This window comes from Mus musculus, chromosome 12 (genome assembly GCF_000001635.26).
Source record: "Mus musculus strain C57BL/6J chromosome 12, GRCm38.p6 C57BL/6J".
In the NCBI taxonomy this organism is placed as follows: domain Eukaryota; kingdom Metazoa; phylum Chordata; class Mammalia; order Rodentia; family Muridae; genus Mus; species Mus musculus.
This window is the reverse complement of record NC_000078.6, coordinates 78,215,754-78,240,311: the sequence shown is the minus strand read 5'-3', so window position 1 is coordinate 78,240,311 and position 24,558 is coordinate 78,215,754. Positions and strand designations below refer to the sequence as shown.

Here is a 24,558-nt window from a genome sequence, read left to right as displayed (position 1 = left end):
TAATTAGTATGGCCTGTTTAGAAGACAAGTTGGTAACTTCCATAGATATTTTAAAATTATTACATTTTTAACCTAAGAAATTCTACCTAATTCTATATTACAGAAAAACTGAAATAAATGTGTGATAGTATCATGCTACAATAAATGTATAATAGTATAATGTATAATATCTACAATATTTATCATAGTGAAAGATTATAGAAAGAATGTCAGTGATAATCAGTTGGGTACTAATTAAATAAAGTATAGCTTATTATGCAATACCATAGAGCCATTAAAAAGAAAGTTGTATATGAACATCTTTAAAGATCTACATGAAATCATTTATACAGGCCAAGAGGTAATATTAAGTACTCACACTCTAGTAACAGACTATATGATTCAACTTGGAATTTAGATTTTTATCATAGCAATTTGCACAAGTCAGTTTACTCACTCCCAGTTACACTTGCCTCAGTGCAAAACAGTGATAGTACTAATTTATAAAGCTCTGTAACAGCTCTAGAAAGTATCTTGTATTTGTTAAGTTCCCACTGAAGTTAACTACTATTATCTTCACTACTAGGAAAATATGACCTAGACATGCTACAAAAAAAAAAAAGGAAGGAGGAAAGGAAGAGACAGAGTAAGCATTGCCACTCCATATGTTTCTCAGGGTCAAGACATATAAATAGCCTAATTGAAACAAACAAACAAACAAACAAAAACCTAAGCTGGAGAACGTATGTTCTATCTCAAGGGGATAGTCAACCTAAAAACTCTGTCATGTGGGGGAAAATGAACTTTATGTAAAATAAATAATTTTTGAGTTTTGGAAACTAATACTTTAAAAATAGTATAAGTCTAATAAAACATGAAGATGTTAATTATGGCCAATTGTCAATTGATACATAAACTTTCATGCATTATTTTTATTGAATGTATACAAATTCAAATACATAAAGAAAAAGCAAAATCTGAAGTGGCAACACTAGATAGACTAGTAGGAATAAGGTAGGATATTTAATTTCAAACTTTATCATGCTATTATTACATATTTATAACATAAAGATACTTTAAGAGGGGGCTGAAGAGACAGCTCAGTGTTTAAGAGCACTGGTTGCAATTCTAGAGGACCTGGGTTCAATTCTCAGCACCCACATTGCAGCTCACAACTGTCTGTAACTCCAATCCCAGAGGATCTGACACTCTCACACAAACATACATATAGGCCAAACACCAAATGTACATAAAAATAAAAGAATAAATTATTTTTAAAATTATATTGTAACAGATTGTTTTAAGCTAAGAGAATGACAAAAATTGAGCTTTCCTACTTGCAATTTAATTAGTTCAAGTGTAACTTGTACACTATGGGTATTAATTTTACAAACACACAATTTTTAAAGTTCACATTAAAACAAGATGTTGAGCACTGACTTTTAAATACATAAAGAAGGGGCTCGTACCAATGAAATGTTTCATCTTTTTTATATTTAAAAATAGTACTTTTGGAATGAATTTATGAAATTCCTAGGCAAATGGATGGACCTGGAGGGCATTATCCTGAGTGAGGTAACCCAATCACAAAAGAACTCAAATGATATGTACTCACTGATAAGTAGATATTAGCCCAGAAACTTAGAATACCCAAGATACAAGATACAATCTGCAAAACACATGAAACTCAAGAAGAATGAAGACTAAAATGTGGACACTTTGCCCCTTGTTAGAATTGGGAACAAAACACCCATGGAAGGAGTTACAGAGACAAAGTTTGGAGCTGTGACGAAAGGATTGACCATCTAGAGACTGCCATACCCGGGGATTCATCCCATAATCAGCCTCCAAACGCTGACACCATTGCATACACTAGCAAGATTTTGCTGAAAGGACCCAGATATAGCTGTCTCTTGTGAGGCTATGCCAGGGCCTAGCAAACACAGAAGTGGAAGCTCACAGTCAGCTATTGGAAGGATCACAGGGCCCCCAATGGAGGAGCTAGAGAAAGTATCCAAGGAGCTAAAGGGAACTGCAACCCTATATGTGGAACAACAATATGAACTAACCAGTACCCCGGAGCTCTTGACTCTAGCTGCATATGTATCAGAAGATGGCCTAGTCGGCCATCATTGGGAAGAGAGGCCCATCTGTCTTGCAAACTTTATATGCCTCAGTAAAGGGGAATGCCAGGGCCAAGAAGTGGGAGTGGGGGGGGAGAGAGTGAGGGGAGAGGGTATGGGGGACTTTTGGGGTAGCATTTGAAATGTAAATGAAGAAAATACCTAATAAAAAATAATGATGAAAAATAGTACTTTTAGTATTCAAGTTATTTCCAAGATATTCAATTATTCTTACCCAAATAGAGTCTAAAGATCATGTAAATTACTTTTTTCTTAATGTTTAAAAAAAAAACAACAGAAAATAGGTAAATTTTAAAGTTTAATTTCTAAGTATTCAAATTGAATTTATTTCTTAGTAATTTTTTTGTTTGTTTTTCTTAACATTTCAGTATCAAGCATGGTCCTAAAATCATCAAATACAAAGAAAACAACTTATTTTGGTTATATTTTATCTTTTGATTCTCTAAACTGGAAGATAAATGTTTATATTTTAGACTGTCACTTCAATTCTAATTTCACATATAATTCTTAGCAAAGATTTTTTAATACTTCCCAAGGATATAATAGGCTAGGATCCAAGAAGAGAATATCATGTGTATAAACATCATAACTGAAGCTAATATATTATAGATTCAGGTATTGAAATCTATACTAACAAATCTTCAAAAAAAGATTAAAAACAATTGTTAAGAACACAGTCACACCTGTGCTTGAATCTTGATGCTGCCACTAGTATAATCCTAAACAAGTTACATAACCTCTCTACTCTTCAGGAAGTATGAAAGAAATAAGATAGTGCCTTTTAAACGTTGTATAGATTAAATAGCATTCCCAAAGCACTTAATATAAATAGAACATGTAAGTGCCCTATAAATGTCTTTTAAACTTTATTCAGCAAAAAAATCATGTTCATTGTCTTATCTTAGCAGAAAAGGTATAGAAACTTAAAATCTGATATCAAAACTTGCTAAATGTGGAAAAAGATCAAGCTCTGGAGTTCCACTTAAGTCTTCCACATAAAAGGTGAAGAAATACAGCAACACTGTATTCCCTACAATGCAATGTAAATAAACCACGAATGTTCACAAGTTAGTGTTGGAATATAAACTACAAGGGCAAAGATATTTTTAAATTTACTACCATATTACTTAACAGAGGGACTAATGTTTCAGAAATTCATATCATTTCATTTGCTCTCATACTAGTCCTACAAAGTAAGCATAATTACATATGTTTAAACCCAAGGACACTAAAGTTAAAAAAATCTAGCTCAAATGTCTTTTATAAGTGACAGAGGAAGCATAACTTTGACAAATGTCAATGTTGTTGAATTGCCATTAAGAGAATAAACCTTCAAAATAACAAAAATTTCAAAATTTTTACCTACAGTTTCAGATTGTCAAGGTAATTTTAAAGAATTATTTTTTATTTATATGTATGTGTTTGTGTATATCATGTGTGTGCAGGTGCCCACAGAGACTAGGAGAAGGCATCAAATACCCAGAACTGAGGTTACATATTGTTGTACACCACCTGATGTGGGTACAGGGAACCCAACCCAGGTCCTTTGGATGAGCAGCAAGCACCCTTAACTTCTGAGTCATCTCTTCAGCCCCATCAAATGTTCTTTTATGAAGACATCAAATTCCATTAATCTAAAATAATTATGCAAAGTATGGTCAACAACTAAAGCACTATTTGAAAATTTGATACAAAATACAGCATATCATATTTTATTATAAGGAATATAGAACTTTTATAATTTATTTTTTTACACTCCATATTTTATTCTCCCTGCCTCTCCTGTCCACCCTCCAACTGTTCCATATTCCATACCTCCTCCCCACCCCACCCCACCCCCTGTCTTAATGAGGATGTAACTACTCCTCACCCCACCTGACCTCTAAACTCCCTGGGGCCTCTAGTCTCTTAAGGGTTAGGTGCATCATCTCTGAATGAACACAGACCTGGCAGTCTTCTACTGCATGTGTGTTGTAGACGTCATATCAGCTGATGTATGCTGCCTATTTGGTGGTCCAGTGTTTGAGAGACCTCAGAAGTCCAGATTAACTGAGACTGCTGGTCCTCCTACAGAGTGTCCCTTCTCCTCAATCACAAGTGGAGAGGAATATGGGGGGGGGGGAACCTCTTCAACTCCCATCTATCTGAACTGTCAGTCCAATAATAGCAGCCAAATACTGGTTTATATAAATGTTGCTGGGTGGCTGCTTTCTAAGGTAGTGTATACATTTCACAGCACCTATTTTTTTATTTAATTACCTTCTATGCAATTATTTCATTAGTAAGTAATAAAACAACAAAAGCAAGAAATGCACACACCCACATGAAGAGCTTTAAAACTTAGTTTTAATAATATAAGATGTATATACATGAGACTTCTAGGGATTAAAAATACAATCTAGCTATTTCCAAATGCATTATCTTTGCGCTTCAAAGTTTATATATATTGAAGAAGAAATATGTTGCCAGTATAACTCTGGAAAAGGAAACAAATTCAGAGTGGTTAAATAAGTTCCTGAAAAATAAGTATGTATTAGTGAGAGTTCTCATAAAACACAATGACCAAGAAAACTAAGGAAGCAATCAAATGGGCTTATATGGTTTCAGGGGGTTACAGTCCATGATGGTAGAATGAAGGCATGACAGCTGGAACACCTGAGAGTTCACAACTTGTTCCTTAAACAGAGATAGAGAGGATACACTGGGAATGGCCCAACTTTTTTGAAACTTGAAAGCCTGGCCCAGGTAACATACCTCCTTCAATGAGGTCATAAACCCTAATCCTCAAATAGTTCTATCACTAGGGATCAAGTATTTAAACATATAAACCCTTAAAGACATTCTCATTCAAAGCACTACAGCATGACATCCAAGTTTGTCTGGCTCTAAAGTCTTTTCTACACCAGGAAGCCTCTCAAATGCATACGATTACAGGATAGACATTTAAAAGACTGTTTCTCTATAGAAAAATGAGAAACATCTAACTGAAGAGCTTAATTTCTAGGAAAGATTTTATTAAATAAAGTTTAAGCTGAGTCTTAAGCTAAGTGTAAGAGTAAAATAACTTGATGCCACAAAAAATGTTTAGTCTTTTAGTTTAGACATTTTAGTCTAAACTTTCCTTTAGTTCATAATTATATGAAACTGTAGACATTTTTAACCTGTCTTTCTTATTTTCTTAAATTTTTATGGATAATCAACCCCCCCATAATCTAATTATAAGGACAAGAAAAACTAAATCTAATATCCTGTATTTTTCTAAAGGATAAAATATTGTCTTGAAAGCCTCTATGATCTTACAGAATAAATCTTCCTTTACAGTAGTGAAAAACAAAGAGAAGAATTTAATGTGTTTAAGGGTATACAACATAGCCAGACTAAGATTAAAAATAAGGGTCTGCCACCCAAAAAAAACTAAACAACAAGGAAGGCCCAATAGAGGATGCTTGGATCTCACTTAGAAAGGTGAATAAAATACTCATAGAAGGGAGATGGAGGGAGGGAACTGGGTGGGAGAGAAGATGGGTAGGGAATGTGGGGAGAGACAGGAGAGAGGTCCAGGAAAGTGAATGGAAATTGGGGATAGTGGTGGTGGCATCTCTAGGGTGTGCTGGAGAAGTGGGATGGGGGAGGTCCCAAGGAGTCTTGGTGGGGGGAGGTGACTTCAGCTGAGATTTCTAGCATGAGGGGATATGGCACCTAAAGTAGGTACTTCTTGTAACCAGACAAGATTCCCAGTGGAGGGATAAGAACACCAACCCACCTACAAAACTTTTCACCCAAAATGTGTCCTGCCTACAAGATGTGCAGGGACAAAGATGGAACAGAGACTGAGGAAATGCCCAACCAATGACTGCCCCAAAGTGAGACCCATCCCATGGGCAAGAACTACCCTGACACTATTAATGATACTGTAATACTTGCAGACAGGAGCCTAACATAACAGTCCTCTGAGAGGCTCCACCCAGCAGCTGACTGAAACAGATGCAGAGACCCACAGCCAAACATTGAATGGAAGGACTGAGGGACCTGGAGGGGAAAAGGACTTCACAAGCAGACCAACAGAGTCAACTAACCTGGACTCTTGGGGGCTCCCAAAGACTGAACCACCAACTAAAGTACATACATGAGCTGGACCTAGTGCTCCCCACCCCTTGCACCCCACACATATATAGATGTACAGCTCAGTCTTCATGCTGGTCCCCTGGAACAGGGGGTTGTTCCTAAATCTGTTGCTTGCCCATGGATCCCATTCCTGTAAGTCAGCTTGTCTGGACTCAGTGGGAGAGGATGTGCCTACACCAGTAGAGACTTGATGTGCCAGGGTAGGGTGATACCCAGGGAGACCTCCCTCCTGTCAGAGGAGAAGGGGAGGGGGAGGGGGAGGGGGAGAGGGACTGTGTGAGGGTAGACTCGGAAGGAGGGAGGCAGAGATTAGGCTGTAATGTGAATAAATTAATTAGTTCTTATGAATGTTATTATACACACACATATATATGGATGGATGGATGGATGGATAGATAGATAGATAGATAGATAGATAGATAGATAGATAGATATGGGACTTCCAACATTTTACAACACCATGCTCTTTAAATTTTTATCAGAGTATCCTAATAGCAGAAAAGAGTTTAAAATCTCAGAATAGAAAGGAGCTGGAAAAGATGGGTCAGTAGTAAAAACACTTGCAGTTCTTTCAGAGGATCCAGGGTTCAGTGGTCAGCACCCATATCAGATAGCTGACAACTGCCTATAACTTCAGCTCCAATGGGTCCAAAGCCCACTTCTGCCCTCCCTAAGCAACTAAATATACACAGTACACACACAGGCAAGGAGGCACACACATACACATATACACAAATAAAAATATTCTTTAAAATAGACTGGGAATCAAATGTTCTCTTTAAATTTCTTTGACATTTCTGATTTTATTTTAAAAGCACACATAAACTCCATACTCTATGCCTGATTTACCTATGTTTATTTTAATTGACACTGCAAAAATATTGTTTGTCCCCACAACTTAGACTCTTTAAGAGTCAGATTATCCCTTGACACAATGCCATCTACCCCAATACTATGGTAATATATTTTTGCATCTCCTTTTCTAACTCCTTTTTCAAAGTAGCAATTTTCTTAAGTATAATAGATTTAATTCTTCTCTTTTAGTACATATAAATACTGGTAAGCTACTGTGAAAGTTAGTGGAGTTAAATTATGAAATTTTCAAAAAGTTCTATTTAATCAATTAAATACAAATTGGCTTATTAATTCATTAAACAATGTGGAAAGAATCACTGTTTCACAATATTAAATTTTACTTTTCAAGATCACTCAAAAAAATGCCTTAATTTGTATACATTTCACCAGATAATATTTTCTTCTTTCTTAGTTTTTTTTTTTTTTTTTTTTTTTTTTTTTTTCCCTCAGCCCAGGTTCAAAGGAAGAAAACTTTGTGGATTGCTCTGCTTTCTTTTTCTAAGATTCCTTTTTTTAACACCTCAAATTCCAAATATACTTCATTGTTCTTCAATTCTATTTACAGAAGCAAAGCATATATTTTATCTACTTAACTGACTTCCAAAAAAGTACCCTGTTCAACTTATTCAGCAATCTATCACTAGCAAGAGTAAAAATAGACTCTTATTCATCACTTCTTCCAAGTATCAGGCTGTTGATTCTCTTCTACATTCTCTGAAGGCATGTACTCACATTTTTAATTTATTTTCATTTTGTATGTATCAGTGTTTTGCCTGCGTGGATGTACATTTACCACATGCATGCTCAGTGCTCAAGGAAGACAGAGTTTCAGACAGGGTGAACTTTGATTTGACTGCTGGGAAGCAAAGCCAGGTCCTCCAACAAAAGTAGCCAGGGTTCTTAACCAATCAGCAGCTATTTCTCCAGTCCTCATATGTGTTTTTAATATAGTTGAAACTTGTTATATATCAACTAATAACTTACAGTCTTTGGCAAGTATGTTAGTATTAAGTTGATTAGAAGTTAAATTGGAAGCTGGGATGAGGCTTAATTGATAGAATGCTTGCCTAGCATGAACAAAGCCCTGGGTTTAATCCTAGTACTTCATAAAGTTGGGCATAGTAACACATGACTGCAATCCCATCACTGAGAAGGTGGAAGCAGGAGGATCAGAAGTTCACATTTATCCGTGGTTAGGTAGTGCAAAGCTAACAGCTTTTTTCTGTAATGCATAAATCACTCTTTTTCTGTAATATATTGCTTACATCTATGAATCCATGAAACATCATAGTTAAGAAGTACACTTCTTTTAACTCTAAGTCCACTCCCCAAAAAGGTAAAATTGCTATAACATACAATTCCTTACATAGAACTTAGGTTTTATTTTCAATGGTGACATTATTCTTAAAATAAAGATGTATTTACATATCATTAACAGCCAAAGGGCTTTCAGAAAAATTACATCTGGGAGTGCAGCTCAGTGGAAGCGCTTGCCTAGATTGCAAAAATCCGGAGTTCAATCTACAGAACAGAAAGAAAGAAGGGGGTAGGAGGAATAGTATTGTATGACTTTGAAAAAAAAAAAGTTTGGACAAGCCCAGAGTTAAAGGGTAGCATCTCCTCAGCTGACAGCTCAGTGCTTTGCTTGATATTCTAAACAACTATCTCTGAATGACTGAAATACTAAATGTTCATGTAACTGTATCTTTATGTTCTAGCTTTTATCTAGCTCCTACTGCTACTCATGTTTGTTCAAACATCTCTTAATAATTTTGAATCTACAATTTAATATATAAGTATATAATTATTAGAGGAAAAAATGTTTTATCCTAGTCATGTGTGGTGGTACACATCTATAGTTATAACACTCCAGTGCAGAGGCAAGAGATCCTAAGTTCAAGATCAACCTAGGTCATACAGAAAGGTTCCATCATAAAAACTTCAAATTAAAAGAAGAAAATTTGTTCACAAAATAAAAAGCATTCATCTTTTTCTAACATGTACTAACAACTCTTAGTCAAAATTTAGGTAATGAATCATCATCTTCTTTTAAGTACCTTGGTACCAAATATTATTGGTGTTACCTACTAAGATACAGAATCCACACTGGAACATGAGCTCCACTGTTGCATGCATTCATTATTTCCCTGGCAATATTGCTATAGAGATTTCTCTAGTTTCGTGGTAGCAGGTATTTGTTTATCTGTCTTACATTAATCATTATCAAATTATCACTAGTCTCTGCTATAAATAGTAACATAATTAGAGGACATTAGAAAAGGAAACATTACTAAAATACTAGACTTAGGTCACCAAAAACTATATAATTTTCCTTTCCTACAAATATACACCAAATAATGACAAGTAACATATTTATTCTTAGAGGTACATAATCTTCAACATAAAATGCTTCAATGTAGGGCTTGAGAGGGCTTTGTTGGGAAAGTTGCTTCTGAGAAGCCTGGCAACCTGAATTTGATGACCAAGATTCACATGGTAGTAACAGAGAACTGGCTTTTGAAAGTTCTGACCTCCACACATGCTCCATTACACCACATGCACACAAATATAATTAGAAGATGTACAATTTAGTTTTATGTGTATCCTGTATATAAATTCTTATTTTCTTGATAAAAAAGCAGTATTACTAAAATAACAGTACTTTATCACAGGCTGAGTTTTAAATCCTAAAATGAATCAAAATAGGCCAAAAAAAAAAAAAATGCCACTGCTAAACATTTCCCTTTCTTTTAAAATTCCAAAAAAGTTAATTCATATAATAAGCTGCACAGATTTACTATATTTGTTAAATTCATAACTGAAATGAAGATCAGAAAAACACTGAGGGAATGGAGGGTTTCAGAGAACAAATACTATCTTTCAACTGGCAACAATGTCATAAAGAAGTCAATTAAGAACTTTAGAAGTAACAATGCAGTATTGTTCAGACACACTGTAAAGTGTTTATAGGGATAGACCAAATTCCACTACTCACTACTTCTAGACAAAACACTTAAAATTACTACCGTGAAACATGCTAGGAAACTTTTTTCCCCACTCCAGTCTTGAAACAGAGATCCTTCTTTGACCTCAGTCTGACCAGAGCTGAGGTTATGGACATTTACCATCATGTCCAGCAGCACCAGGGCATTTTCTTAAATCATTCCTTCTACCTTTAAGAAAGCTACAAACTGTCAGGGCCATGGTGGTGCACACCTTTGATCACAGTGCTCAGGAGGCAGAACAGGCTGGTCTCTGAGTTCAAGGCCAGCCTAGTGTACAGCTGGAGTTCCAGGACAGTCAGGGCTACACAGAGAAGCCCTGTGTTGGGGAAAAAACAAAACAATACAATACAATAACAAACAAACAAAAAGGAAAATAAAAATAGAAAGAAGGTTATAAACTAGCTGGATATGTTGGCACACCTGTAATCCAGTACTTGAGATAAGGAGTGAGATGGCAGGATAGAGTTCAAAGCTAACTTGAACTACATACCCTTGTCTAGAGGAGAGAGAGAGAGAGAGAGAGAGAGAGAGAGAGAGAGAGAGAGAGAGAGAGAGAGAGAGAGAGAGAGAATATAACTTGAAAGAATCAAGTTTCAAGAAAGAATCAAGTTTCAAGAGTAGCCTTTTCTGGGGGGGGGGGGGGGAGTAGCCTTTTAATTTACTCTAAAATTCAGAAAAAATCATTTAAAGAAAAACTGTTCTAAAAATCCCAGAACTTGAATGACATAGCTTCACTTTCAGAGCATTGTTTTTCCCACTGTTCAAGATCACATGGAATGTCAATTCATTGAATTAAGCTGTTTGTAATAAAATCAACTACTCACAGATTGGAAGTTAGTGCTATTTCTTCTGATTCTTCCCCATGCTTTTAGGTTCTATCATAGTAGACAATATTGTATTTATACCAGTAATTCTTCAAGAAAAATCCCTAGAGTTACTTCTGATTTCAAATATCCATTCTATCATCAAACTCTATTGTCCTGTTACCATTTCATCTAAATCTGCGGCTACACCACCACCGGTATGGCTGACTTTTCCTCCCAGCCTGCTGTACTTCATTCTCCTGAAGCAGCTCCTCTAAACTGTCTTTAACTCCACTGCCAACCTTATCTTCTCTCCCTGACATTATGCCACCTACCTCTTCACCTGGGCTTTTCAAGGCCTTTATGCTGCATTTTTATTCTGCTCAAGAGCCTCATCTTCAATCACATATTTATTTATAAGGTTGCTGCAACTGACTTTCAACTCCCCTTTAAACTGCCAGTTTCTTCTTGACCCTATTAAACATACTAAATTTTTCTTTCAGGTAATCACATTTTCTGTTAATCAATTTGAACACAGAATCCCCTTAGCATCTATGCCCAAAATTCACAGGCAATATATTTAGACAACTTTTATATAGTAATGATACATTTTTCAACTGATCACTTATCAGTGTTATCCCTATCAGAGCATAGACAAGAGCTGTATCTTCAGAACCACTGTGTGAAACACCTATTGCTGTCAATTGACCAAAATAAAATAATTAACTAAGTAAAAATACAGGGTAAGAGTCAACAAAGCATGCTCTTCAAAAACAAACCATTCAGCTTAAATTTTAAACATCTAGGGCCTTTCGATTTCTACAGACAGCTGACATATTTTTGTTTCTATAAAATTTCACTTTCACTTATCTATTAATTTTCAAAAAACATGGCCAAAATTAAAAGTTAACGGTGGTAAAGGGTGTGAACACTTACACCACACTGTCAGATTCTTTTAAAAAATCAACACGATCAAATCTAGGAATTGTAAGCTACAACTGAGTTTTCATACAAGGAAACAGTTGCTGCAGGGAAAGATGCACTCCATCTGCATATTCTGATTGGGGGGGGGTGTCCTTCCCTGCAACTGATTTAGATCAGTTTCTTTACTCCAGAGGCGTTGATTCGGAAAAATTCAATAAAATGCTACTAACATCTGCAAATATGCATCATGGAAAGGAAGCCCAGTTACTAAAAATGGGAAACAAAAGCAGGGGTATCCTCTTTTCATAAAAGTCAGCAGCTAAATTAAACACTGTAGTCGGTATCTACTGGCAGAATCAAAGATTTGTTTCTACTTTATAATGAAAGCAAGTTTCATTCAATTTAGTTCCTTCCCGGGCATCATCTCAACCTGTCAGAATTCTACAAGAAAAAAAATTTAAATGAAATAGGGAAGACACTAGGATTCCCTTCTACATAGCTTCTTTTTCTGAAACCACATCACTAAGTCTTGGATTTCCTTTACTCCACAGTAAGCCTCAGACTCCAAATATAAATTCTTTAACCCCCGCTTCTCCGTTCAATTACACTTGAACCATGCCAACTACAGAACCTCAGCCGAAACCCCTACAAATAGGTTTGCAATTCATCTTGGAAGTCGTGCCCTGCAGCAACTGTCTATCTCCAAACTCAGGGATATCACCCAAATACAACGCAACGGAATCAGACATGCAGAGCACACACGACTTCCGCGAGGGAGGGAAACGCGACCCGGGAAAAGTGCGCTCCTCACCAGCCTCAGGACCATCCACCGGGGAGTGAGAATGGGAGGGGGGGGGTGTCCCAAAAGGGAGGGGGAGAAAAGAACCCGACAGAGGGAAATCCTTCCTTCTCAAGGGAAAAAAAAAAAAAAAAAAGGCTGGCTCTCCCGGCCACGGGAAGCAGCCGGTCCTCGCGGAGGAGAAGAGGCAGACAGAGAGGGAGGGCCCTGTGCTAGGAAAGGCAGAAGGAAGGCACTTTCCGGGGTCCGGACTAGAGCCTAGCACCCGGCTCCCGGGGGAGGTGAGGAGTGTCCCGTCGTCTGCAGAGGGGACAGCCGGCCGGCGAAGGGGCAGCAGAGGCGGAGCAGAGTTCGCCTGCCGAACCCCGAGTCCTGTCAGGCAGGTGCCATGGGGCCGCCGGGTGGGGGGGGAGGGGAGAAAAGGGGGTGGAGATGGGATTCCCCCCTCTCGGAAGAGCTTTAGTGGAGGAGGCGCCCGGCCAACCCCGAGCAGCGTGCTTCAGACTGCGGAGCAGGAATCCCGCCGCCCGCACCGGCAGCGCGGAGCCCCGCAGCGCCCGCCGCACCGGCCCCTCGGTCCCCGGGGGCCAGAGACTTTGGCTGCTAGGGCTCCGGGGCCTGACACCCCACCGTGCCTGCCCCAGCTCCCCCGGGGAGCACACGGGAACACCCGAATCCTCAGCAGCTCTCAGCGGTTGTAAAATACACCCCCCGGTCCCCCTCCTCAGCCTGCCCTCTTCCCGAGGCCGCAGGGAAGCACCACCGCGGGCGAGAAACCTCCAGCAAGTCGCGGATAGTAGCCGTTGCGGCTCCCCCGGACCTCCTCCCCCCGTTACCTGTGAGGACTCCGACACGGATTTGATGGTCGTGGTTGGTGAGGATCATTCCCTCGGTCGCCATGTTTCCCAGCGCAGTCACCGCACTGACAGGAGCCAGGAGAAGCCGGAGCCCGGAGCGCGCCGGCCGGGAGCGCGCTTGCCTTGGAGAGCGCGAGAGCGAGGGCGCCCGGGGAGCGCGAGGCGAGCGGGAAGGAGGGGGCCGAGCGCCCGGTGGCCTGCGTGGGGTGGGGGGGAGAGGCCGCGCCAGGAGCGCGCGGGTCCGCGGAGGGGGCGGAGTCGGGCCGCGCGACCCCGAGTCCGGCCGGGAGGAAGCGATCCCGGGGTGGGAGTAGCGGCGGCCTCGCGGAAGACAGAGCGCGGAGGCGGCGGGGCAAGGCCGGCGAGACCCAGAGGCTCTGCGGAGTGAGACCCAAGACGCCTGGATGGCAAGAGACTGAGAGGGGGAAAAGGGAGCACACGCTCTGGAGGTTGCGGGGGCGGACTCGGGGACAGGGGCGGAGCTACACCCCGAGGCGTGCAACTCGTGGAGAGTGAGGGGAGGAGTGCGAGCTTGGCTGCGGAGTGCCGGGAGCGGGAAGGAGCCGGCCCAGCCTAGAGTGGGACCCAAGGAACGTTCCTGGGCGCGCGAGTAGCGCGGGATTGGCTGGGCGGACGCGGTGCGGGTGCGCGCGAGGCACGAACGCAGCCTCGGCGGGCCCCAGACAGAAGCAATCCCCCGCCGAGCCGGCAGCCTCGTCAGTTTTCCGCCGCCTCAGGCCGGCCGGCTCTGCCCGCGATGGAGCCACTCCGGACCAGGTGCGGCAGCGAGGTGGGCTCACCTCCTCTGAAGGCACCGGAGAACCTAGAGGTGGCTTAAGGAAGCGGCATGGGTGGCAGAACGGTGGCCGCTGTGACGAGAGTCCCCTCTCGGGCAGAGATAGGTTACCCTGTGCCGCCCCAGCTGTGACCTGCAGTCAATGCTCCCTCTGACTTCGCTTTGGCCCCGCTCGGTGACAGCCTACCACAGACGTCGTAGACGGAGCTTATGTGTCTGCAGCAGGGCACGTGGAGTGGAGATTCCTCTCTCTCTCTCTCTCTCTCTCTCTCTCTCTCTCTCTCTCTCTCTCTCTGTCGTCCCCTAGATGCTGTGACATTTAAGTTTCAGTGTTTCTGGAATATGGAATTACTCTGAAAATGTGGTCATTTAGTTCTGTGTCTTTCATAAAGTGTTATTAGCCACCTCTATTTTGTGTAGGTTTGCTAAATATCCTTTTCTGGCTTAAGTGTGTGTATGTTTTCTCATTTGTTCACCATAGTAAAACCTAAAAGCAAAACAACAACAAAAAAAGTATCAAAACTGTTTAATAATCTGCTCTTAGTCTAAAATCTCAATTATATGGTTATGTGCGGTTTGTATTGTTCCAGTAAGAACATAGCATTACTCATTCTATTCACTAAAGATTCACATTGTGCCTTTATATAAGAGGACAAAGGAAATGATGGGTGGAGTTGAGAAAGGATAAAATAATTCGTTTTTGAAGATATGTATACTAGTATTTCTGGCAGTGGATTAAATTTGTAAGCCAGATCATGAACTCACCTCCCATAATTACTACCAAAGATCCTAGTGGCAAAACAAGTTCTAACTGGTCTCAAAAAGAGGGAGATTGCTGAGAAAGTATGCCCAAATGTGTCACTTATCTCAAACTAAAGATGAAATAAAAATTGTTGATTACATCATAAGCTTTCAAGTCTATTATAGTCTATGTGGTACATGCAAATTCTATATGATTGGGAAAGTTTCTTAGTATTTAGAACTTCTAAACCTGCCCACTAACAGGTTCCTTCAAACTTTAAAGGTTAATAGATTAAATGGGCATGCCCTCCAACTTAGAATAGTTTATAATTTTTTATGGGAAAATAACTAGCACTTTCACAAATCAATAACAGAACACAGGACTTTCTGCATCTATAATAGTAGTAATGGTGAAATTCATTTTCTTTTCTGTACTGTGGCGTGAACTTTGAGCCTCACACACACTAAGCAAGAATTCTACCACTGAACTAAGTCTCTGATTAATTCATTAAAAGGTAGTTGTGTAGGGGGACTATGAAGTCTTAAGATTTCATGGATTACTACATTTTACTAAATATTAGTACTAAGATTACTGAAAAATAATGAAATTATTAGTCAGTTGTAGATGCTTGTTTTCCAGTTATTCAATACATATATTCCTCTCCCAGATTCCATAAGCTATAACAATTAAAATGTATACAAGAAAAACTTTACTGTCCCCAGTTCCCACAATTTTCCTTTCTGTGACTTCCATTTCCATATTATCCATGGTCCAAAAATATTAAATAGAAACTTCAAGTTAGAAAGTATATATATGATAATATTCCATTGTATACATGTGGTATTCTGAAGGATAAAGAAAGTTAAAGTTCCTCAAGGTAAATCATTCCAAAGTTTTGCATGCACACCATTCTTAGTGTAATACAATCACATGTAATCCCATTTGGTCCTGCCTGCACTGAGAATCATTCCCCTGTTCAGCACACCGAACCGAAGCAGCCATCCCTTAGTCACTGAACATTATCTTGGTCATCAGGGCAGTTGTCCCAGTACCAAGTGCTTAGTAGTAGCAATTCAGCTATGCCAAAGAGAAGCTGTAAAATTCGCCCAACAGTGAAAAAGTAAAAGAGCTCTCTGGTGTTACTAATGAGTACAGTGAGAACTAATAAGGAAAGTCTATATAAGATTTGAGACTGTAAAATTTCTAGTATACATTGGGAGTTTTAGAATCAATAGTGGAATTGCCATATTACAGTATATGGCACTATTACACTATAGAAAAATCTCAAAAGTCATTCTAAAATTGAGTATCAAGGAAACTTTTCTGGATACTAGAAGTAAAGTAGCAGTTTCAAACATTAGCACTTTATCTTAGAGGAAAAAGTTTTGTTTATTTGTGACGAATTGGAGTTGGCCAGGAGTTTATTGTGTTTATTTGGATTTAATAATTAAAAATAAAAGTTTACCATCTAAAACAAAATAAAAGGTAAACATAGTTTCATTATGAAGGTGAAATATGTTCATCAGAAAAAATCAAATTTAAGATTTTTTTCTACAGGTAGTGTATTTACACTTTACTAACTTCTGCTTTTCCTTTATCAGAATTTTAATATAAATAAGACAAAATCTTACTGGGCTTTGCTGGGGCAAGAAAATACTCAGCTCTAGACACTTTCAGAATGGATTATACCACTAAGGCTTAGTTCACAGGTCTGACTGGCTAATGTCCAGAACTAAAACCCACTCCATTAAGGATGTGTTTAAGTACCCTTTCAAATATACTTAATACCACCAAATAGTGTACTTTTCAGTGGATAAAATGGTGGACATTGTATGTATTTTACTGCAAGTAAGAAGTTGGGTAGAAAGTGAAGCTTTGATTTTAGCCAATAATTTCCTCAAAGAAAGCTAAATCATCAAGATGAACTTCAAGAGGCAGGCAGATTTCTGAATTCAAGGCCACCCTGGTCTACAATGATAGTTCCAGGATAGCCAGGGTTATACAGAGAAAGCCTGTCTCGGAAAAAAACAAAAACAAAAACAAAAAAAAACAACAAAAAAAAGATGAACTTCAGATTGCATCACTGTCCTAGGATCATCATAACTAAGTACCATAAACTCTGGGCTAAAACTACACATTTATATCTCATGAGGCTAGAAATCCAAAATCAACTTGGCAGTAAAACAAGCATCTACAACTGACTAATAATTTCATTATTTTTCAGTAATCTTAGTACTAATATTTAGTAAAATGTAGTAATCCATGAAATCTTAAGACTTCATATTCCTAACATTTCCTCTGGAAACTCTTTAGGTCCACTCTTATTCCTAAACTCCTAAATTAGCTTCTTTTATTATTGCAGAAACAAAATTACAGACAAAAGCAACTTACAAGGTATATATTTGGGCTTCTTTGATGGTAGTTGTTCATCGTGGCCGGGAAATAATAATATTAGGACCTTGTGGCAGCAGGTTACATTGCATCTTCAGGAAACAGGGTGATAATGGTGGTACTCAGCTAGCTGACTCCTTTTTCAGTCCAGGACCCCAACCCAGGGAATGATACTACCAAGTTACAATGGGTCTACCTCCTCAATTATCCTAATACAGAAAATTCTTCAAACACCTGCCTTGGGGCTTTGTTTTCATGGTGATTCTAAATCTCACCAACTTGGCAATCAAGACTGTTTATCACACCCCCAGCTTTCTCCACTTTTTCCTGAGGGTTCCAATATATACCACCACCTACATATTCTCTCATAGATAGGAGATAATTTCTCAGGTCTATACTGAAAATTTACAAATGTAGAAAATCATAACTTACTTACATAGTTTCTTATTTGATAAAAAGGAAACCTGGGATGACAACAAAAAAGGTTCTGAATTGTAAAGAAAGTACCAAATTTTTTTCTTAATTTGTAGAATGATTTTTTTAAAAAGGAATTACTGCTAGATATGAGAAGTGAAAGTTTTGTTAAATAAAAAACTAATATTAAGTTATTTGATGTTGATTTTATTGCTAATATATAATTGCATAATGATAAAGTTAGAGAAATTAGCATGTCTGTCACTTCAATCAGTTACCATTTCTTTGTGCTAAGAGCATTCTAAATCTACTTTTACAAGTATGTTTAAATATACATTAGTGTTATAGTCACTGTGATGTACAACTGGGTAACAAGCTTTTTTCTTCTCATCCAAATATAACTTTGTATCTGTTTATTCTACTCTCTCCATCTCCTCCATGTCCCCTCACCATTCTGTGGTAACCATTATTCTAGAACACTTTCAGATTGCATATATGAATGAGATCATGTGGAATTTTTCTTTCTATGTCTAACACTTCATTTTACATAATTTTCTTTTTATCACTAAATATTTTATTGCACATGCATTGTACATCTTCATCCATCTGTCCCTAGACACCTAGCTTGATTCTCTTAGCTATTGTGACTAGTTATGGAATAAACATGGAAGTGCAGATGTCTCATCAATATACTAATTTCATGTCCTCTTTTAATCTTTCTGGTTTTGTTGGGGTTTTTAACATTTGTTCTCCATCCACAACCACCACCACCCCTGTGTATGCATGTATCCATATCTATTTGTTGCAAGAGGGAGGATGATGGGAGGACAACGTGGGAGAATTGTCTTCCATTTTATGAATTCCAAGGATAAAACACAAGTCCTCAGTCTTAGCAAGAAGCACTCTAACCTGCTGAGCCATCTCACCAGTGCTAATCTTCCTGTTCTGAGGAACCCCATAGTAGGTCCAGTAATCATCTCCCTTCATATGTCCACCAGCACTTGTGTCTTCTCTGTTTAGGTGAGATACACTGTATTATTTAATTTTCATTTCTTTGCCTTACATATCTGTTGCCCATTTTCATACCTTTTTTTTTTTTTTTTTTGGTTTTTCGAGACAGGGTTTCTCTGTGTAGCTCTGGCTGTCCTGGAGCTCACTTTGTAGACAAGGCTGGCCTCGAACTCAAAAATCCACCTGCCTCTGCCTCCCAAGTGCTGGGATTAAAGGTGTGCGCCACCACGCCCGGTCATACCTTCAAGTTCTTTTGTCAGGTTTCTAACTGGATTCTTGGCTTTACTATTGAGTTTCTTACATCATCTGGATATTTAATCTCTTGTCAGATGTACAGTCTTCACATATTTCTCCCACGCTATAGTTTTTTCTTCCCTCTGGTGTTTGTTTTGCTTTTGACTTTGATGCTATTCTATTTGTCTTTTTAAGTTTTAGTTTTATTGCCTGTGCTTTTGAGGTATTATCCAAGAGTCCTTGCCTAGTATACTGTTGTAAAATGTTTCCTCTATCCTTTTTCCTATTTAGTAGTTGCATAGTTCAGGCCTAACATTTTTAAATGATTTTTTTCAAATGCATAGCATTTCATTTGTCTGCATTATTTTTATTTGTGTGTGTGTGTGTGTGTGTGTGTATGTATGTGTGTGTGTATGTGTGTGTCTGTGTGTGTGTCTGTATGTGTGTGTCTGTGTGTGTCTTTGTGTGTGTGTGTGTGTGTGTGTGTGTGTGTGTGTGTGTATGCCACAGTATGTATGTGTGGAGATCAAAGGACTATATCAGGAATTGAATTTTATTCTCCTTTCACTGTATGGGTCCCGGGGATCAACTCAGGTCCTTAGGCTTGGCAGCAGACACTTCTACCTACTGTGCCATCACCAGCCTTCCCCAACCCCCAACATCACTTTCTGAAGCAACATAGGTCCTCAACCACATTATCAGAAGTGAGATGGCTTCAGTCTTACTGCAACTTGATAGCCATTGTTTGATTGATGTCCATGGGAGGTCTGCCCTTTTCTGAAGAAATGGAGGTGTGGTGCATTGGGAAGTGGGACAGACTGAGAGGGGAGGAGGGAAGGGAAACCAGTGAAGTGCCTGTGGATGGATAAATTTACTTTTGGGCTCTCTCTTCTGTTCTGCTAGTCTGTGTGGCTATTTTTATGTCAGCATCATGCTGATTTGGTTACTACAGATTTGTAGTATTTTGAAGTCATATCGTGTGATACCTTCAGCTTTATTCTTTTTGGGATTTGGTGATTTGGGGTCGTTCATGATTCCAAATTTTAGTTTTTTACTTTTTCTAATGCAAAGAATAAATATCATTGATACTTTGATAGAAGTTGGATTTAATCCTTAGATCTCTTTGGGTAACAGAGATATTTAACAATATTTTAAATTTTCCAACCAAATCGATGTTTTATAATTATCAGTGAAAATAATCTTTTTGGTTACATTTATTTCTGAGTATTTTTGTAGCTATTTATAAATGGAATTGTTTTCTTTTTTAATTGTTTTCTTTTTAACATTTTAAACTTTTTATCTATTTCTTATTTATATGTATGTGGGGCCTATTTGTCTGTATGTGTACCATATTGTGCAGTGCCCCTGCAGGCCAAAAGATCCCCCTGGAACTGGAATGTCAAGTCATTGTGAATTGTCTGGAAACCAAACCTGGGAACCTCTACAAGAATAGCAAATACTCTTAACCATAGAGCCATCTCTTCAGCCCCAGGATTGTCTTCTTAATTTCCTTTTCAGATAGCTCATTTTTAGTATTTACAAACACTATATTGTGTACTTTCAAATGGGTAGTGGTGAAACTATGTCAACATTAAAGTTTTTGCCTAGCATAAGCAAATATCAGGGTTTGGGCACGGTCACTATAAAAGTAAATCAAACTTTTAAAAAGAATAAAGAAACTGATTTTATATGTTGTTTTATATCCTGTGACTTAACTAAATTACTGGTGACAGATTTGGGGAACTGTGTCTTCAGAGATTTCTGTGTGTAAAATCATAATATTTGCTAACAGGGAAAGCTGGACTGATGGCTTTCCTGTTTGAATATTCTTTTGGTTTTGGTTTTGGTTTCGGTGTTTTTCTCTTGACTAATTGCCCAGCTATAACTTTCAGTGTCATGGTCTCAACCACTGAGTCATTTCTCCCGCCCCCCTCTTAACTTTTTAAAATAACACTCAGAAATGTCTATTTAGAAAACAAAGCCAACCCCTCCCACTTATCTAAGATACTCTTGTTCTTGCGAAGGATCAGATTTAGTTCCCAGTGTCCATGTGGTTGCTTATAACTCTCTGTAACTCCTGTCTCAGAGGGTCTGATGTCCTTCATCTAATCATGTACCAGGCACATACATGATACATACAGGCTAGCAAAGTCATATACATAAATTATTTTAAAAGACAAATACTTAGGTGTCACACCTAGGTGTTTATAACTTTATGGCCTTAATTTAGATCTATATACTTTGTGTTCCTTAATGGCTTTCTCGATATAATTATCATTGATAACTTTCACTAGGTATTTCAAAGGTTATATTCTACTCTCAGAGTAATATGTTACTGTGCTTTGATTGTGAGTTTATATACATTAGTGAAATCTATACTTTCAGATGTGTTTATGTTAATAAAGTACTTTTATTTCTTGTTGAAGCACCTTCAATTTTTTTAATGCTAGGCTAGTAGCTTAGCCTTTGCTTGAGAATATATTCATTAAAAATGAAAAAACTGAAAGATAACTTTTCAGGGCATAATATTCTTAGCTGGCTTTATTTTTTTCTTTTCTGTTCTCTTCTAGCCTGCAAGGTATCACCTGAGAAATCTGCTAATATTCTCATAGGGACTTCTTTATATGTAACTTTATGTGTCATTCCTCTTTCAGAATTCTTCCTTGACTGTTGAAATTTTTGTTATAGTGTTCATCAGAGAAGAGCTGGGAGGTTTTTTGAGCTTCAAGAATATGGATATCCCTCTAGAGACTGGAGGCCCCAGGGAGTTTAGAGGTCTGGTGGGGTGGAGGTGGGAGGTGGGGACATCCTCATGGAGACGGGGCAGTAAAGAGGTATGGGTTGTGGAACAGTTGGAGGGTGGACTGGGAGAGAAACAAAATCTGGAGTGTTAAAAAAAAAGAGTATAAATGAAACAAAACAACAAAAAAAGAATATAGATGACCATGCCTCCCCCATGACCTGGGAATCTCTCAGTTATTATTTATTTAACGTCTTCTGTGCATTTGACTTTCTTTTCTCCCTGTAGAATTTCCATAAAATAAAGATTTGATTGCTTAATTATATCCCTTAAATATAGGCTTTATTTACTGTTTTATCATCCATTGTTTTTGGATTATTTCAAAAGACATTAGAACTTAACATTTAGAAATTCTTGATTTTGTTTGCTAGTGATCATCCCAGTTAAATGTATATGAAATTCATTCATTGAGTTCTTCAGCTCTAATGTTTCTACTTGGTTCTATTTTATGGTGCCTCTGTGAATTTATTTGGGTAAGAATTGTTTTTCTGATTTTATTAACCTACCTGTTTATATTCTCTTGTATCCCTCAGAGTTTTCATATGGTCATTGTTTTCAATTCGCTCTAAGGCAATTCATAAATTTTTCATTTTCTTGGAATTATTCTTTGCATAGCTGTTATGTTTTTGCAGTGGTGTCATGTTTTCTTGCTTTTCAATTTTATTGTACCCATGTTATTATATATCTACTAGTATGCTCACCTCCTCCAGGTTTGTAGAGTGGCTCTCATAAGCATGTTTTAAGATGACAGTTGGGTAGAATGTACTGGCTTTGAAGTATGTACAGTAGGGAGTTTCTGCAGCCCTTTTTCAGTTATCTTCAATTTTAGGTATTTGTGAAATGCTTTAGTTGCCTAGGCTGTGGAAATTTATCATATTAGTCTGTTAGCTCTGGGTGAGGTTTCCCTGGAAGTAGTGAACACAACCATTACATGTGTGTGGCCAATCTGGAGTCAGTTCCCCTGCTGCCCAGGACTACCAAGGACTAGTTTCTTTTGGACACAGTATAATATGAGCCAGTGGTAGAGCACTGAATGCAGGTTTCAACAGGCCATGGTTGGTAGAATGCCTCCTAAACAAGCTTGTTTCCAAGGATAGGGATATATACATACATATATATATATATATATATATATATATATATCATTAGCTCCTCTGTGGCAATGGTATCTTACCATGCGTGAAGTTTAATTTGGTATAATGCAAGGGAAACAGTTGTTACTATAACAGACTGATGATGCATCCAGTGTCAGGATGATAATGTAAGAAGCAAAAGTGATGGTGACAGCAGCAGAAAACAACATAGATTCCTCCTTGGGTAATGTCTAAGCTCCAGGCACCTGTCTAAACGGGGCCCAGGACCTGTGAGACCTGCAAGACCCTCCATCGGTAAAGACTGTGTCTATGGTGGAGCCACTCTGGGCTTCCTGATTACCTCTTGTTTGTGTCAAAAGTATCGCTTCATTCTGAGTTGATCTCAACTGATACAACAATACAGCAGAGAAAGGGCATTTCATTCTGCTCTGTGGGGTCATCTTTAGCATTCCTCTTCCACAATGTACCTACCATTCCCCTGCTAGACTCCAGTACTCCCCCTCACATATTCGATCACCAAAATAGTTGTTTTATGTTTTGGTCCTTTTGATGGGGAGCACAGGCATTCATAACCTGCAGTTAGCCATCTTGCTGATGTCCTGGTTGTTATTTCTAATTGGTTTGTTAGGAGTTCTGTCTATTATGCTTTTGCCTATTGAGGATTCAAGCTATATAAGTCAAAAAGCACAATTCCAAGTGTGAAAACTTTCATGAATTATGTTCAAACTAACTTTCTTCAAATCAAAAGCATCATCTTTTCCATAAATCGTTCATTGGTTTCCTAATGAAGAACTTAGCTTAAAATTTAACTTTACAGAAAAAAATATTTCCCTGTAACATAACATGCCCCCAAAGAAGTGATCAGTGCTTAAAAGCACTGGGTCTCTTCCAGGGGACACAGGTTCAATTCCAGCACCCATACAGCAGCTCACAAACATCTAGAATTCCAGTTTCAAGGGATCTGATGCCCTCTTCTGGTCCCTGCCTGTGCACAGATATACATGTGGTACATAAGACATGCATGTAGGCAGAACACACATGCATATTAAAATAATTTATTTGAGTGAAAAGTGATGTGGAAAAAATGTTTTAACCTAAGAAATCTTATTTTCTACCAAATATCTGGTAACTGGAGGAAATCTGGTTTATAAAGCATTTTTTTTCTTCTTAAAACAAACCCTAAGAAAAAGTTCTAAAAGTTAGTGAGCATAGGTGAATTTGTAAAAGAAGATATCTCAGCTGCCCTAAAGTCTTTCATTTTACCAAGTATGATGTCTAATCTTAATGCCATTTTATTGGATGAAGAAATAAATACCTGGGAAATTCATACAACATACCTCTGAGTGGGTACAAGAATTTCCAGATATTTACTAAGGCAGGAAAGGCCCACCCTGAATATGGCGTAGGCCATCTCAGTCTCATGGAGAGAGGCCCGGCTAGAAGAGAGTGGTCAAAGGAGGAAAGCAGCTAGCACAGTCTGGTGAGGAGCTCTTGTCCCCACCCCCACCTTCCACAAAAGAACCATCAAGTAATGACTATATTTGTATCGACCTGCATATCTCCTGAAGTAGAATTAATTGGTAGG

General features: G+C 38.5%; 1 protein-coding gene across 22 annotated transcripts in view; it reads right to left on the bottom strand.

Annotated features, from left to right (window-relative positions):
• The window catches only part of Gphn (gephyrin), a 467,448-nt gene extending 444,461 nt beyond the window's left edge, over positions 1-22,987 (bottom strand). For 5 of the 22 annotated variants that reach the window (XM_006515900.4, XM_017315073.2, XM_017315077.2 and 2 more), the window contains exon 1: positions 13,471-14,137. In XM_006515900.4, the coding sequence (XP_006515963.1) occupies positions 13,471-13,534 (64 nt within the window). In that variant the 5' untranslated portion in view covers positions 13,535-14,137. Of the gene's footprint in view, positions 1-13,470 lie in introns of all 22 variants that reach the window. The other 17 variants (XM_006515902.4, XM_017315074.2, XM_017315078.2 and 14 more) reach the window with 9 other exon arrangements.
• Between the last annotated feature and the right edge of the window lie 1,571 nt (positions 22,988-24,558).